Source organism: Lolium perenne, chromosome 4 (assembly GCF_019359855.2).
Source record: "Lolium perenne isolate Kyuss_39 chromosome 4, Kyuss_2.0, whole genome shotgun sequence".
NCBI classification, from domain to species: Eukaryota; Viridiplantae; Streptophyta; class Magnoliopsida; order Poales; family Poaceae; genus Lolium; species Lolium perenne.
The window spans coordinates 142,432,351-142,449,087 of NC_067247.2; the positions used below are offsets into that span (position 1 = coordinate 142,432,351).

The following is a 16,737-nucleotide window of genomic DNA, read 5'->3' on the forward strand; positions in this document are numbered from 1 at the left end:
TTAAAGTCTCCGTCGCGAAAACCCTACCACGTTCGACGAAACCAGAGAAAACCTTCCAGAGCCGCCGCCATCGCGAAGCCAAGATTTGGTAGCTATGTGGTTCATCTCTCTCTTATGTACTTCAATACAATAATCTCATGAGCTGCCTTACATGATTGAGATTCATATGATGATGCTTGTAATCTAGATGTCATTATGCTAGTCAAGTGGATTTTACTTATGTGATCTCCAGAGACTCCTTGTCCCACGTGTGTAAAGGTGACAGTGTGTGCACCGTGTGGGTCTCTTAGGCTATATTTCACAGAATACTTATTCGCTGTTATGAATGGCATAGTGAAGTGCTTATTTATATCTCTTTATGATTGCAATGTGTTTTGTATCACAATATATCTGCGTGCTACTCTAGTGATGTTATTAAAGTAGTTTATTCCTCCTGCACGGTGTAATGGTGACAGTGTGTGCATCGTGTAGTACTTGGCGTAGGCTATGATTGTGATCTCTTGTAGATTATGAAGTTAACTATTGATATGATAGTATTGATGTGATCTATTCCTCCTTTCGTAGTGTGAAGGTGACAGTGTGCATGCTATGTTAGTACTTGGTTTGGTTATGTCGATCTGTTATGCACTCTAAGGTTATTTAAATATGAACATTGAATATTGTGGAGCTTGTTAACTCCGGCATTGAGGGTTCGTGTAATCCTACACAGTTAGTGGTGTTCATCATCCAACAAGAGGGTGTAGAGTCTAGCATCTATTTATTTATTCTGTTATGTGATCAATGTTGAGAGTGTCCACTAGTGAAAGTATGATCCCTAGGCCTTGTTCCTAAATACTGCTATCGCTGCTTGTTTACTGTTTTACTGCATTTATACTGCCTGCAATATTACTACCATCAACTGCACGCCAGCAAGCACTTTTCTGGCGCCGTACTACTGCTCATATTCATTCATACCACTTGTATTTCACTATCTCTTCGCCGAACTAGTGCACCTATTAGGTGTGTTAGGGACACAAGAGACTTCTTGCTTTGTGGTTGCAGGGTTGCATGAGAGGGATATCTTTGACTTCTTCCTCTCTGAGTTCGATAAACCTTGGGTGATCCACATAAGGGAAACTTGCTGCTGTTCTACAAACCTCTGCTCTTGGAGGCCCAACACTGTCTATAAGAATAGAAGCACCCGTAGACATCAACCGGCCACACCAAAGCCTCCTAGGCCGCAGCCCCCAAGTGGCCGGCGCCCTAGACCCCCCTCTCCCCAAACCCTAGCGCCCCTCCTCCACATATCTCTCCCGCAGCGCATAGGCGAAGCCCTGCCGGAGATCTCCACCACCACCGCCACCACGCCGTCGTGCTACCGGGATTCCGAGGAGGATCTACTACTTCCGCTGCCCGCTGGAACGGGGAGGAGGACGTCGTCTTCATCAACACCGTACGTGTGACCGAGTACGGAGGTGCTGCCCGATTGTGGCACCGTCAAGATCTTCTACGCGCTTTTGCAAGCGGCAAGTGATCGACTACATCCACCCCGAGATCTAATCTCGTTAAGCTTTGCGATCTTCGAGGGTTAGTCTCTTCATCTCCTCGTTGCTATCGTCTACTAGATTAGATCATGTCTTGTGTTTTCGTTCTTGCGGTAGGAAATTTTTTGTTTTCTATGCTACGAATCCCATCAAAAGTGTCCAACATGCCATATGTCGGCCCGCTTAATTTATAGCAAGTCTTGGGTGGGTTAACATCCATATTGCAGCAATTATATTCTACTTATATTTGTTGCTGATGCATGCCGATATTCCAAGGTGTACTTCTTATGTCCTAAACAAGTGAATGTTCAGATTTAAAAATTTATCCATAAAAGAGTGCACTTCTCTTTTTTTTCAATGCATTTTGAAATACTTCTCTCATCACACGGAGATCAAGAGCAACAATATTACCATACGGCCTCATTATTTCTACATGCATGTATATTTCTCAATGCAAAATTCTTAATACTACGTACAGTGTTGAAAAACCTAAACGTGGCTCAACAGTGTAGAGTATATCTTAAAACTTGTTCAAAAATATATATCTTGAAAAACCTAAACGTACACTGTTGAGCTATTGGCTCCTAAGTATTACTCTCGTGTGCATGCATACACGAACCGATGTCAAGAGGCACGTGTAGAACTGGGACGTCTCTATGCTTTGAGGTAGCCGTGCGGCGCTCGTCATACCCAATTACTGCTACACTCACGCGTGCGCCATCAAGTCTCTTGCGCGCATCCGCGGCGAGACCGACCGGTTGAAATGGCCGGCGCCGCCGCGACGGCCCAACGCATGCATTGGGTGGCCGTGCGCCTCGGTTATTAACTCCGCGGTGTTCAACCCGAAGCGAGCAACCGGCCTATACTCGCGTTGCCCTAGGCAGTCAGTGAGGTCACGCGCGCATGGTAAACTGCAGCGCTGCGAACGAGTAGTTTCGCTGGGCCGGCGTTTAACTTCCCAAGGTAACTTGCCCACTACAAGTACACTGTACACGTACCAGGAGAAGAAACGAACACACAATACAGATCCAGAGCCGCCTCAGAGCTAGCTTTGGTAAGTGCGAGAGCTTGAAGGCCATGGCGTGCCCTCAGATGCGTTCTTTGGCTGTACTGATCGTCCTCACCATCCTCCTGCTTCTCCTAGCTTGCTGCGAAGGTAGCCAATGTTTCGTACTACCTACTTATAAATCTGCATGTATGCCTATTCTTCAGTATTTCGCTCACGCCGTCTGCTCTTGTTTCTGCTAGCGTCACCCTCTTCCTCACCGCAGCTGCAGCACCGGAATCACACGCGCAAGATGCTCAAAGCCAGCGCACCTTCCCCGGCGACGGGAGGAGGAGTCCACTCGTCGAGGCGGGTGGACGTGTACGGGTGCTCGGAGCCGGAGGAGCTGGTGACGGTGGCCCAGAACAGCGACGCCAGCCTCCACAGCGGCATGCCGGCCTACACTGTGGAGATCACCAACAACTGCATCGACTGCACCGTGTGCGACGTCCACCTCTCCTGCGGGGACTTCGCAAACACGGAGCTCGTCGACCCGGCCACCTTCCGCCGCCTAGGCTTCGACGACTGCCTCGTCAAGGACGGCGGTCCCATCTTACCCAGCGAGATGATCATCTTCCAGTACGCCAACTCCTTCCTCTACGAGATGAAAGTCGTATCCGCCGCGTGCAACTGCGCCTAGCTGTAGTAGCTCCGGGATAGATCGATCGGTGACGCCTGGATGCAGCTATCCATTCTTATTAGCAATAAAGTTAAGTGGAGTTCAGCTGCTAGTCTGTTCTTAGCTCATTAGCTGGGGTTTTTAGGGCGTACGTGTAATTTTAGATTTGAAGATCTACCCCTTTGTAGTCTCATGTCTATCTACTTATGGTGCCGAGGCACAGAGTTGAATGAGTAATGTCGCAGCGTTAAGAAATGTGTCGGAGCTATGTCATATTCGTATATCTTAGCCAGCCATATAAACAATCCTTTTGCACACTTCACTCCATCTGTAATTTTAGATATGAGCAAATTGCAAAAAACCACTATTTTTAGGGCTATAGATACAATCAACCACCATTGGACGACCTTCCACAAGCACATTCTGGGCCGCATCCGCGATATGAACGATCTTAGGATCAAATTTACCCACCATAAACGAGATCGAGCCACCGTGTAAATAAGAGGGAATAGGGGGTGCCGAATGGGTAAGCTCACAAGCGTACACACCATCCACCTACCACCATCTCCCACATCCACCCACCATAAACGAGATCGAGCCACACCTCGAGACCGTCAGAGTATACTAAAGATAATCCACAACACAAGAAACATGAAGTAAGGTTTTTATCGGACATTGTACTTTTGGGGCCAGACTTATATAAATATATTTTTTCAGTCTGCTAGCATCCCAATCTCCAAGCGTGACCCTTCCGAACAAAATATACTATGAGGAGACGACCCTCATAGTTGGCAGCCATGTAGGATTCCCGTCGACGGAGCCTATGAGGAGATCGATGACCCTGAAGCACTGATGCAACGTGATCCCTTTAGGCAAGATAGGTCTTGGGGGCAACCATGCTGGTGATCGGATTAGGGAAGTTGAAGGGTCCATCATGAGTGAACTCGGCCAGAAGAGAGAGAAGAGAGAGAATGGATGGGGGACCAAGCTCCATTGATGTGGCGGACAACGAGGTAGCCGAGGTAGTGCTTGGTGCGGTGACGATGGTGGCGGCGACAGCGGAACCAGATGGGAGAGATCGGTGGCAAGTATAGGATGCAACATATATACATCACAATATACAAAACCGTACACTACAAGTATACTATAATCTTATGTTAGTGAATGGAGGGAGTAGTACTCTATCCGTCGCAAATTAAGATGTACATTAGTTTTAATCAAAGTCAAACTTTGTAAACTCTGGCCAAATATATAAAAAATAATACAAGTATCGAAAACATTAATTAATGTAAGTAAAACCATCAGGAAATAAATTTGCATATTATATGCATTTTGTATTACTAAAGTTAATATACTTTTATATATAGTTAGTTACATTTTATGAAGTTTGACTTTGATCAAAACAAATACTTCATTTTTATTTCAAGTATCACCTTGATCATTGCTTCTAGCGAGGTCAGGCCTGTTGTCGCCCAATCACCATTGAACGGACCGCGTGCCTCTAAGATAAACACAAGCACGGGTCCTGCTTCTTGCCATCTCTCTCCATACCCCTTTGATGTCTACGGGTGCTTCTATTCTTGTAGACAGTGTTGGGCCTCCAAGAGCAGAGGTTTGTAGAACAGCAGCAAGTTTCCCTTAAGTGGATCACCCAAGGTTTATCGAACTCAGGGAGGAAGAGGTCAAAGATATCCCTCTCAAGCAACCCTACAACCACAAAGCAAGAAGTCTTTTGTGTCCCCAACACACCTAATAGGTGCACTAGTTCGGCGAAGAGATAGTGAAATACATGTGGTATGAATAAGTATGAGCAGTAGCAATGGCACCAAAAAAGTGCTTTGTTGTCCAGGACTGGCGTGTGGTTGATGGTGGTAATATTGCGAGCGATATAAATGCGGTAAAACGATGAAACAAGCAGCGATAGCAGTATTTAGGAACAAGGCCTAGGGATCATACTTTCACTAGTGGACACTCTCAACATTGATCACATAACAGAATAAATAAATAGATGCTAGACTCTACACCCTCTTGTTGGATGATGAACACCACTAACTGTGTAGGATTACACGAACCCTCAATGCCGGAGTTAACAAGCTCCACAATATTCAATGTTCATATTTAAATAACCTTAGAGTGCATAACAGATCAACATAACCAAACCAAGTACTAACATAGCATGCACACTGTCACCTTCACACTACGAAAGGAGGAATAGATCACATCAATACTATCATAGCAATAGTTAACTTCATAATCTACAAGAGATCACAATCATAGCCTACGCCAAGTACTACACGATGCACACACTGTCACCATTACACCGTGCAGGAGGAATAAACTACTTTAATAACATCACTAGAGTAGCACACAGATAAATTGTGATACAAAACACATTGCAATCATAAAGAGATATAAATAAGCACTTCACTATGCCATTCATAACAGCGAATAAGTATTCTGTGAAATATAGCCTAAGAGACCCACACGGTGCACACACTGTCACCTTTACACACGTGGGACAAGGAGTCTCCGGAGATCACATAAGTAAAATCCACTTGACTAGCACAATGACATCTAGATTACAAGCATCATCATATGAATCTCAATCATGTAAGGCAGCTCATGAGATTATTGTATTGAAGCACATAGGAGAGAGATTAACCACATAGCTACCGGTACAGCCCCGAGCCTCGATGGAGAACTACTCCCTCCTCATGGGAGACAACAGCGTTGATGAAGATGGCGGTGGTGTTGATGGAGAAGCCTTCCGGGGGCACTTCCCCGTCCCGGCGGCGTGCCGGAACAGAGACTCCTGTCCCCCAGATCTTGGCTTCGCGATGGCGGTGGCTCTGGAAGGTTTTCTCTGGTTTCGTCGAACGTGGTAGGGTTTTCGCGACGGAGACTTTAAGTAGGCGGAAGGGCAAGGTCGGTGGAGTCCTGGTGGGGCCACACACTAGGCCGGCGCGGCCAGGGCTTGGGCCGCGCCGCCCTACTGTGTCCCCACCTCGTGACCCCACTTCGTTTCCCCTTCGGACTTCTGGAAGCTTCGTGGAAAAATAGGACCCTGGGCGTTGATTTCGTCTGATTCCGAGAATATTTCCTTACTAGGATTTCTGAAACCAAAAACAGCAGAAAACATCAACTGGCCCTTCGGCATCTCGTCAATAGGTTAGTTCCGGAAAACGCATAATAATGACATAAAGTATGCATAAAACATGTAGATATCATCAATAATGTGGCATGGAACATAAGAAATTATCGATACGTCGGAGACGTATCAACATCCCCAAGCTTAGTTCCTGCTCGTCCCGAGCAGGTAAACGATAACAAAGATAATTTCTGGAGTGACATGCCATCATAACCTTAATCATACTATTGTAAGCTTATGTAATGAATGCAGCGATCAAAACAATGGTAATGATATGAGTAAACAAATGAATCATAAAGCAAATACTTTTCATGAATAGTACTTTCAAGACAAGCATCAATAAGTCTTGCATAAGAGTTAACTCATAAAGCAATAATTCAAAGTAAAAGGTATTGAAGCAACATAACGGAAGATTAAGTTTTAGCGGTTGCTTTCAACTTATAACATGTATATCTCATGGATATTGTCAATGTAAAGTAATATAACGAGTGCAATAGGTAAACATGTAAGAATCAATGCACACAGTTGCCACAAGTGTTTGCTTCTAAGATAGAAAGAAGTAGGTAAACTGACTCAACAATAAAGTAAAAGAAAGGCCCTTCGCAGAGGGAAGCAGGGATTAAATCATGTGCTAGAGCTTTTTAAGTTTTGAAATCATATAGAGAGCATAAAAGTAAAGTTTTGAGAGGTGTTTGTTGTTGTCAACGAATGGTAGTGGGTACTCTAACTACCTTATCAACCAGACTTTCAAGAGCGGCTCCCATGAAGGACGTTATCTCTACCAGCAAGGTAGATCATCCCTCTTCTCTTTTGTTTACACATGTATTTTAGTTTTATTTATGGATGACACTCCTCCCAACCTTTTGCTTACACAAGCCATGGCTAACCGAATCCTCGGGTGCCTTCCAACATTCACATACCATGAAGGAGTGTCTATTTGAAAAATTAAGTTGCTTACTGATGAATCAGAGCAAAACATGTGAAGAGAATTATTAATGAAGGTTGATTAATTGGGGGCTGGGAACCCCGCGCCAGCTCTTTTTGCAAAATTATTGGATAAGCGGATGAAGCCACTAGTCCATTGGTGAAAGTTGCCTAACAAGAATGAAAGATAAACACCACATACTTCCTCATGAGCTATAAAACATTGACACAAATCAGAGGTGATAAATTTTGAATTATTTAAAGGTAGCACTCAAGCAATTTACTTTGGAATGGCGGAGAAATACCATGTAGTAGGTAGGTATGGTGGACACAAATGGCATAGTGGTTGGCTCAAGGATTTTGGATGCATGAGAAGTATTCCCTCTCGATACAAGGCTTAGGCTAGCAAGGTTATTTGAAACAAACACAAGGATGAACCGGTGCAGCAAAACTCACATATAAACATATTGTAAGCATTATAAGACTTTACATCATCTCCTTGTTGTTCAAACACCTCAACCAGAAAATATCTAGACTTAGAGAGAACAATCATGCAAACCAAATTTTAACATGCTCTATGTAGTTATTCATTAATGGGTACAAGGTACATGATGCAAGAGCTTAAACATGATCTATATGAGCACAACAATTGCCAAGTATCAAGTTATTCAAGACATCATACCAATTACTACATGTAGCATTTCCCGTTTCCAACCATATAACAATTAACGAAGCAGTTTCAACCTTCGCCATGAAAATTAAAAGCTAAGAACACATGTGTTCATATGAACCAGCGGAGCGTGTCTCTCTCCCACACAAGCATGAACTTATTCAAACATAAACAAAAACAAACAGACGCTCCAAGTAAAGTACATAAGATGTGACCGAATAAAAATATAGTTTCAAGAGAAGAAACCTGATAAGTTGTCGATGAAGAAGGGGATGCCTTGGGCATCCCCAAGCTTAGACGCTTGAGTCTTCTTAAAATATGCAGGGGTGAACCACCGGGGCATCCCCAAGCTTAGAGCTTTCACTCTCCTTGATCATGTTGTATCATCTCCCTCTCTTGATCCTTGAAAACTTCCTCCACACCAAACTCGAAACAACTCATTAGAGGGTTAGTGCACAATAAAAGTTTACATGTTCAGAGGTGACATAATCATTCTTAACACTTATGGACATTGTACAAAGCTACTGGACATTAATGGAACAAAGAAATTCATCCAACATAGCAAAAGAGGCAATGCGAAATAAAAGGCAGAATCTGTCAAAACAGAACAGTTCGTAAAGACGAATTTTAAAGTGGCACCAGACTTGCTCAGATGAAAATGCTCAAATTGAATGAAAGTTGCGTACATATCTGAGGATCACGCACGTAAACTGGCAGATTTTTATGAGTTACCTACAGAGAGCCCTGCCCAAATTCGTGACAGACAGAAATCTGTTTCTGCGCAGTAATCCAAATCTAGTATCAACTCTACTATCAAAGACTTTACTTGGCACTACAATGCAATAAAATAAGATAAGGAGAGGTTGCTACAGTAGTAAACAACTTCCAAGACTCAAATATAAAACAAAGTACTGTAGTAAAAAAACACATGGGTTATCTCCCAAGAAGTTCTTTCTTTATAGCCATTAAGATGGGCTCAGCAGTTTTAATGATGCACTCGCAAGAAATAAGAGTTGAAGCAAAAGAGAGCATCAAAAAGCAAATTCAAAACACATTTAAGTCTAACATGCTTCCTATGCATAGGAATCTTGTAAATAAACAAGTTCATGAAGAGCAAAGTAACAAGCATAGGAAGATAAAATCAGTGTAACTTCAAAAATTTCAGCATATAGAGAGGTGTTTTAGTAACATGAAAATTTCTACAACCATATTTTCCTCTCTCATAATAATTTTCAGAGGCATCATGAACAAACTCAACAATATAAGTATCACACAAAGCATTCTTATTCACATGCATAAAAGTATCATTACTCTCCACATAAGCATAATCAATTTTATTAGTTGTAGTGGGAGCAAATTCAACAAAGTAGCTATCATTATTATTCTCATCATAAAATATAGGAGGCATATTGTAATCATAATTAAACTTATCCTCCATACTAGGCGGCACCAAAAGACCACTATCATTATAATCATCATAAATAGGAGGCAAAGTATCATCAAAGTAAATTTTCTCCTCAATGCTTGGGGGACTAAAAATATCATGCTCATCAAAGCCAGCTTCCCCAAGCTTAGAATTTTCCATATCATTAGCAACAATGGTGTTCAAAGCGTTCATACTAATATGTTCCATAGGTTTTTTAATTTTCGCATCAAACCATCCATGTCTTAAATCAGGAAATAGAATAAGAATCTCATTGTTGTCCATTATGCCTAACTAGTGTAAACAAGAAACAAAAAGATGCAATTGCAGGATCTAAAGGAAATAGCTTCGAGCACACACACAACGGTAACAGAAAATTACTTTACCTGGGACCGGAGTATGAGTGCCTTTTACCTTTCCTCCCCGGCAACGGCGCCAGAAAAGTGCTTCGTTGCCGGGATCCGGTGTGTGAGTGCCGTTTACCTTTCCTCCCCGGCAACGGCGCCAGAAAAGTGCTTGATGTCTACGGGTGCTTCTATTCTTGTAGACAGTGTTGGGCCTCCAAGAGCAGAGGTTTGTAGAATAGCAGCAAGTTTCCCTTAAGTGGATCACCCAAGGTTTATCGAACTCAGGGAGGAAGAGGTCAAAGATATCCCTCTCAAGCAACCCTGCAACCACAAAGCAAGAAGTCTCTTGTGTCCCCAACACACCTAATAGGTGCACTAGTTCGGCGAAGAGATAGTGAAATACAGGTGGTATGAATAAGTATGAGCAGTAGCAATGGCACCAGAAAAGTGCTTTGTTGTCCAGGACTGGCGTGTGGTTGATGGTGATAATATTGCAGGCAGTATAAATGCAGTAAAACAGTAAACAAGCAGCGATAGCAGTATTTAGGAACAAGGCCTAGGGATCATACTTTCACTAGTGGACACTCTCAACATTGATCACATAACAGAATAAATAAATAGATGCTAGACTCTACACCCTCTTGTTGGATGATGAACACCACTAACTGTGTAGGATTACACGAACCCTCAATGCCGGAGTTAACAAGCTCCACAATATTCAATGTTCATATTTAAATAACCTTAGAGTGCATAATAGATCAACATAACCAAACCAAGTACTAACATAGCATGCACACTGTCACCTTCACACTACGAAAGGAGGAATAGATCACATCAATACTATCATAGCAATAGTTAACTTCATAATCTACAAGAGATCACAATCATAGCCTACGCCAAGTACTACACGATGCACACACTGTCACCATTACACCGTGCAGGAGGAATAAACTACTTTAATAACATCACTAGAGTAGCACACAGATAAATTGTGATACAAAACACATTGCAATCATAAAGAGATATAAATAAGCACTTCACTATGCCATTCATAACAGCGAATAAGTATTCTGTGAAATATAGCCTAAGAGACCCACACGGTGCACACACTGTCACCTTTACACACGTGGGACAAGGAGTCTCCGGAGATCACATAAGTAAAATCCACTTGACTAGCACAATGACATCTAGATTACAAGCATCATCATATGAATCTCAATCATGTAAGGCAGCTCATGAGATTATTGTATTGAAGCACATAGGAGAGAGATTAACCACATAGCTACCGGTACAGCCCCGAGCCTCGATGGAGAACTACTCCCTCCTCATGGGAGACAACAGCGTTGATGAAGATGGCGGTGGTGTTGATGGAGAAGCCTTCCGGGGGCACTTCCCCGTCCCGGCGGCGTGCCGGAACAGAGACTCCTGTCCCCCAGATCTTGGCTTCGCGATGGCGGTGGCTGATACGTCTCCGACGTATCGATAATTTCTTATGTTCCATGCCACATTATTGATGATATCTACATGTTTTATGCATACTTTATGTCATATTTATGCATTTTCCGGCACTAACCTATTAACGAGATGCCGAAGAGCCGATTCTTTGTTTTCTGCTGTTTTTGGTTTCAGAAATCCTACAAAGGAAATATTCTCGGAATTGGACGAAATCAACGCCCAGGGGCCTATTTTTACACGAAGCTTCCAGAAGACCGAAGGAGTCACGAAGTGGGGCCACGAGGCGCCGCCACAACAGGGCGGCGCGGCCAGCAAGGGGCCCGCGCGGCCCTGTTGTGTGGGGCCCCTGTGGCGCCTCTTGACCTGCCCTTCCGCCTACTTAAAGCCTCTGTCGCGAAACCCCCAGTACCGAGAGCCACGATACGGAAAACCTTCCAGAGGCGCCGCCGCCGCCAATCCCATCTCGGGGGATTCAGGAGATCTCCTCCGACACCCTGCCGGAGAGGGGAATCATCTCCCGGAGGACTCTTCACCGCCATGGTCGCCTCCGGAGTGATGAGTGAGTAGTTCACCCCTGGACTATGGGTCCATAGCAGTAGCTAGATGGTCGTCTTCTCCTTATGTGCTTCATTGTTGGATCTTGTGAGCTGCCTAACATGATCAAGATCATCTATCTGTAATGCTATATGTTGTGTTTGTCGGGATCCGATGGATAGAGAATACTATGTTATGTTGATTATCAATCTATTACCTATGTGTTGTTTATGATCTTGCATGCTCTCCATTATTAGTAGAGGCTCTGGCCAAGTTTTTACTCTTAACTCCAAGAGGGAGTATTTATGCTTGATAGTGGGTTCATGCCTCCATTAAATTTGGGATAGTGACAGAAAGTTCTAAGGTTGTGGATGTGCTGTTGCCACTAGGGATAAAACATTGATGCTATGTCCGAGGATGTAGTTATTGATTACATTACGCACCATACTTAATGCAATTTTCTGTTGTTTGCAACTTAATACTGGAAGGGGTTCGGATGATAACCTGAAGGTGGACTTTTTAGGCATAGATGCATGCTCGATAGCGGTCTATGTACTTTGTCGTAATGCCCAATTAAATCTCACTATACTTATCATATCATGTATGTGCATTGTCATGCCCTCTCTATTTGTCAATTGCCCGACTGTAATTTGTTCACCCAACATGCTATTTATCTTATGGGAGAGACACCTCTAGTGAACTGTGGACCCCGGTCCATTCTTTTACATTGAATACAATCTACTGCAATATTTGTTCTTTACTATTTTCTGCAAACAATCATCATCCACACTATACATCTAATCCTTTGTTACAGCAAGCCGGTGAGATTGACAACCTCACTGTTTCGTTGGGGCAAAGTACTTTGGTTGTGTTGTGCAGGTTCCACGTTGGCGCCGGAATCCCTGGTGTTGCACCGCACTACATCTCACCGCCATCAACCTTCAACGTGCTTCTTGGCTCCTCCTGGTTCGATAAACCTTGGTTTCTTTCTGAGGGAAAACTTGCTACTGTGTGCATCATACCTTCCTCTTGGGGTTCCCAACGAACGTGTGTGTTACACGCCATCAAGCTCTTTTTCTGGCGCCGTTGCCGGGGAACGAAGAAAAGTTACACCACAAAGATTTTCAACTCCCACGTCAACAGCTCTTTTTCTGGCGCCGTTGCCGGGGAGATCAAGACAAGCTGCAAGGGGAGTCTCCACAATCCAATCTCTTTACTTTGTTTTTGTCTTGCTTTATTTTACTTACTACTTTGTTTGCTGCATTATATTAAAAACACAAAAAAAATTAGTTACTTGCTTTACTTTATCTAGTTTGCTTTATTTACCACTGCTAAAATGGGTACTCCTGAAAATACTAAGTTGTGTGACTTCACAACCACAAATAATAATGATTTCTTATGCACACCTATTGCTCCACCTACTACTACAGCAGAATTCTTTGAAATTAAACCTGCTTTACTGAATCTTGTTATGAGAGAGCAATTTTCTGGTGTTAGTTCTGATGATGCTGCTGCCCATCTTAATAATTTTGTTGAATTATGTGAAATGCAAAAGTATAAGGATGTAGATGGTGACATTATAAAATTAAAATTGTTCCCTTTCTCATTAAGAGGAAGAGCTAAAGATTGGTTGCTATCTCTGCCTAGAAATAGTATTGATTCATGGACTAAATGTAAGGATGCTTTTATTGGTAGATATTATCCTCCCGCTAAAATTATATCTTTGAGGAGTAGCATGATGAATTTTAAACAATTAGATAATGAACATGTTGCTCAAGCATGGGAGAGAATGAAATCTTTGGTAAAGAATTGCCCAACCCATGGACTGACTACTTGGATGATCATCCAAACCTTTTATGCATGAGTGAACTTTTCTTCGCGCAACCTATTGGGTTCAGCTGCTGGAGGTACCTTTATGTCCATCACTCTTGGTGAAGCAACAAAGCTTCTTGATAATATGATGATTAATTACTCTGAATGGCACACGGAAAGAGCTCCACAAGGTAAGAAGGTAAATTCTGTCGAAGAAACCTCTTCCTCGAGTGATAAGATTGATGCTATTATGTCTATGCTTGTGAATGATAGGACTAATGTTGATCCTAATAATGTTCCATTAGCTTCATTGGTTGCTCAAGAAGAACATGTTGATGTAAACTTCATTAAAAATAATAATTTCAACAACAATGCTTATCGGAACAATTCTAGTAATAACTATAGGCCATATCCTTATAATAATGGTAACGGTTATGGTAATTCTTATGGGAATTCTTACAACAATAATAGGAACACACCCCCTGGACTTGAAGCTATGCTTAAAGAATTTATTAGTACACAAACTGCTTTTAACAAATCTGTCGAGGAAAAGCTCAATAAAATTGATATTCTTGCTTCTAAGGTTGATAGTCTTGCCTCTGATGTTGATCTTTTGAAATCGAAAGTTATGCCTAATAAGGATATTGAAAATAAAATTGCTACTACAGCAAATGCCATCCAAGTTAGAATTAATGAGAATATAAGATTGATGGCTGAATTGCATGCTAGGTGGGAAAGAGAAGATAATGAAAAACTTGCTAAAGAGAATAATGTAGCTAAAGTTTGGACTATTACCACCACTAGTAATGTTAATGCTCCACATGTTGCTGCACCTCCTACTAATAATGGTGAAAGAATTGGTGTTGGCAATGTTTCTACTTCTAATGCAAAGCCTGCAAAACTGCCGGAAACTGCCTGTGATAAAACTGCTGAAATTTTTTCCAACATTGGGGATGATGATCCCATTGCTGTAGATCATAATGGTTTAGACTTTGATGATTGCCACATCTCTGAAGTCATAAAGTTCTTACAAAAGCTTGCTAAAAGTTCCAATGCTAGTGCTATAAATTTGGCCTTTACAAAACATATTACAAATGCTCTCATCAAAGCAAGAGAGGAGAAACTAAAACTTGAAACCTCTATTCCTAGAAAGTTAGAAGATGGTTGGGAGCCCATCATTAAGGTGAGGGTCAATGATTTTGATTGTAATGCTTTATGTGATCTTGGTGTAAGTATTTCTGTTATGCCTAAGAAAATTTATGATATGCTTGACTTGCCACCATTGAAAAATTGTTATTTGGATGTTAATCTTACTGATAATGCTATGAAGAAACCTTTGGGGAGGATTGATAATGTTCATATTATGGTTAACAATAACCTTGTCCCCGTTGATTGTGTTGTCTTGGATATTGAATGCAATGCATCTTGTCCCATTATATTGGGAAAACCTTTTATTCGAACTGTTGTAGCTATCATTGATATGAAGGAAGGTAATATTAAATATCAATTTCCTCTCAAGAAAGGTATGGAACACTTCCCTAGAAAGAGAATGAAGTTACCTTTTGATTCTATTATTAGAACAAATTATGATGTCGATGCTTCATCTCTTGATAACACTTGATATACACTTTCTGCGCCTAGCTGAAAGGCGTTAAAGAAAAGCGCTTATGGGAGACAACCCATGTTTTTACTACAGTACCTTTATTTTATATTCGAGTCTTGGAAGTTGTTTACTACTGTAGCAACCTCTCCTTATCTTAGTTTTGTGCATTATTGTGCCAAGTAAAGTCTTTGATAGTAAGGTTCATACTAGATTTGGATTACTGCGCAGAAACAGACTTCTTTGCTGTCACGAATCTGGGCCTAATTCTCTGTAGGTAACTCAGAAAATTATGCCAATTTACGTGAGTGATCCTCAGATATGTACGCAACTTTCATTCAATTTGGGAATTTTCATTTGAGCAAGTCTGGTGCCACTTTAAAATTCGTCTTTACGAACTGTTCTGTTTTGACAGATTCTGTCTTTTATTTCGCATTGCCTCTTTTGCTATGTTAGATGAATTTCTTTGATCCATTAATGTCCAGTAGCTTTATGCAATGTCCAGAAGTGTTAAGAATGATTATGTCACCTCTGAACATGTAAATTTTTATTGTGCACTAACCCTCTAATGAGTTGTTTCGAGTTTGGTGTGGATGAAGTTTTCAAGGATCAAGAGAGGGAAATGATGCAATATGATCAAGGAGAGTGAAAGCTCTAAGCTTGGGGATGCCCCGGTGGTTCACCCCTGCATATTTTAAGAAGACTCAAGCGTCTAAGCTTGGGGATGCCCAAGGCATCCCCTTCTTCATCGACAACATTATGAGGTTCCTCCCCTGAAACTATATTTTTATTCCGTCACATCTTATGTGCTTTGCCTGGAGCGTTGGTTTGTTTTTGTTTTTGTTTGAATAAAATGGATCCTAGCATTCATTGTGTGGGATAGAGACACGCTCCGCTGTTGCATATGGACAAATATGTCCTTAGGCTTTACTCATAGTATTCATGGCGAAGGTTGAATCTTCTTCGTTAAATTGTTATATGGTTGGAATCGGGAAATGCTACATGTAGTAATTCTAAAATGTCTTGAATAATTTGATACTTGGAAATTGTTGTGCTCATGTTTAAGCTCTTGCATCATATACTTTGCACCTATTAATGAAGAAATACATAGAGCTTGCTAAAATTTGGTTTGCATATTTGGTCTCTCTAAAGTCTAGATAATTTCTAGTATTGAGTTTTGAACAACAAGGAAGACGGTGTAGAGTCTTATAATGTTTACAATATGTCTTTTATGTGAGTTTTGCTGCACCGGTTCATCCTTGTGTTTGTTTCAAATAACCTTGCTAGCCTAAACCTTGTATCGAGAGGGAATACTTCTCATGCATCCAAAATCCTTGAGCCAACCACTATGCCATTTGTGTCCACCATACCTACCTACTACATGGTATTTCTCCGCCATTCCAAAGTAAATTGCTTGAGTGCTACCTTTAAATTTCCATCATTCGCCTTTGCAATATATAGCTCATGGGACAAAATAGCTTAAAAACTATTGTGGTATTGAATATGTACTTATGCACTTTATCTCTTATTAAGTTGCTTGTTGTGCGATAACCATGTTCCTGGGGACGCCATCAACTCTTTGTTGAATATCATGTGAGTTGCTATGCATGTTCGTCTTGTCTGAAGTAAGGGAGGTT

At 41.8% G+C, this 16,737-nt stretch overlaps 1 protein-coding gene across 1 annotated transcript; it reads left to right on the plus strand.

Annotated features, from left to right (window-relative positions):
• The first annotated feature begins 2,523 nt into the window (after window positions 1-2,523).
• On the plus strand, window positions 2,524-3,423 carry LOC127347253 (TPD1 protein homolog 1B-like). The gene is made up of 2 exons (XM_071819674.1): window positions 2,524-2,679; window positions 2,772-3,423. Exons 1-2 carry the CDS (start codon window positions 2,601-2,603, stop codon window positions 3,206-3,208), a joined length of 516 nt encoding a protein of 171 aa, XP_071675775.1. The 5' UTR covers window positions 2,524-2,600; the 3' UTR covers window positions 3,209-3,423.
• Window positions 3,424-16,737: the final 13,314 nt, after the last annotated feature.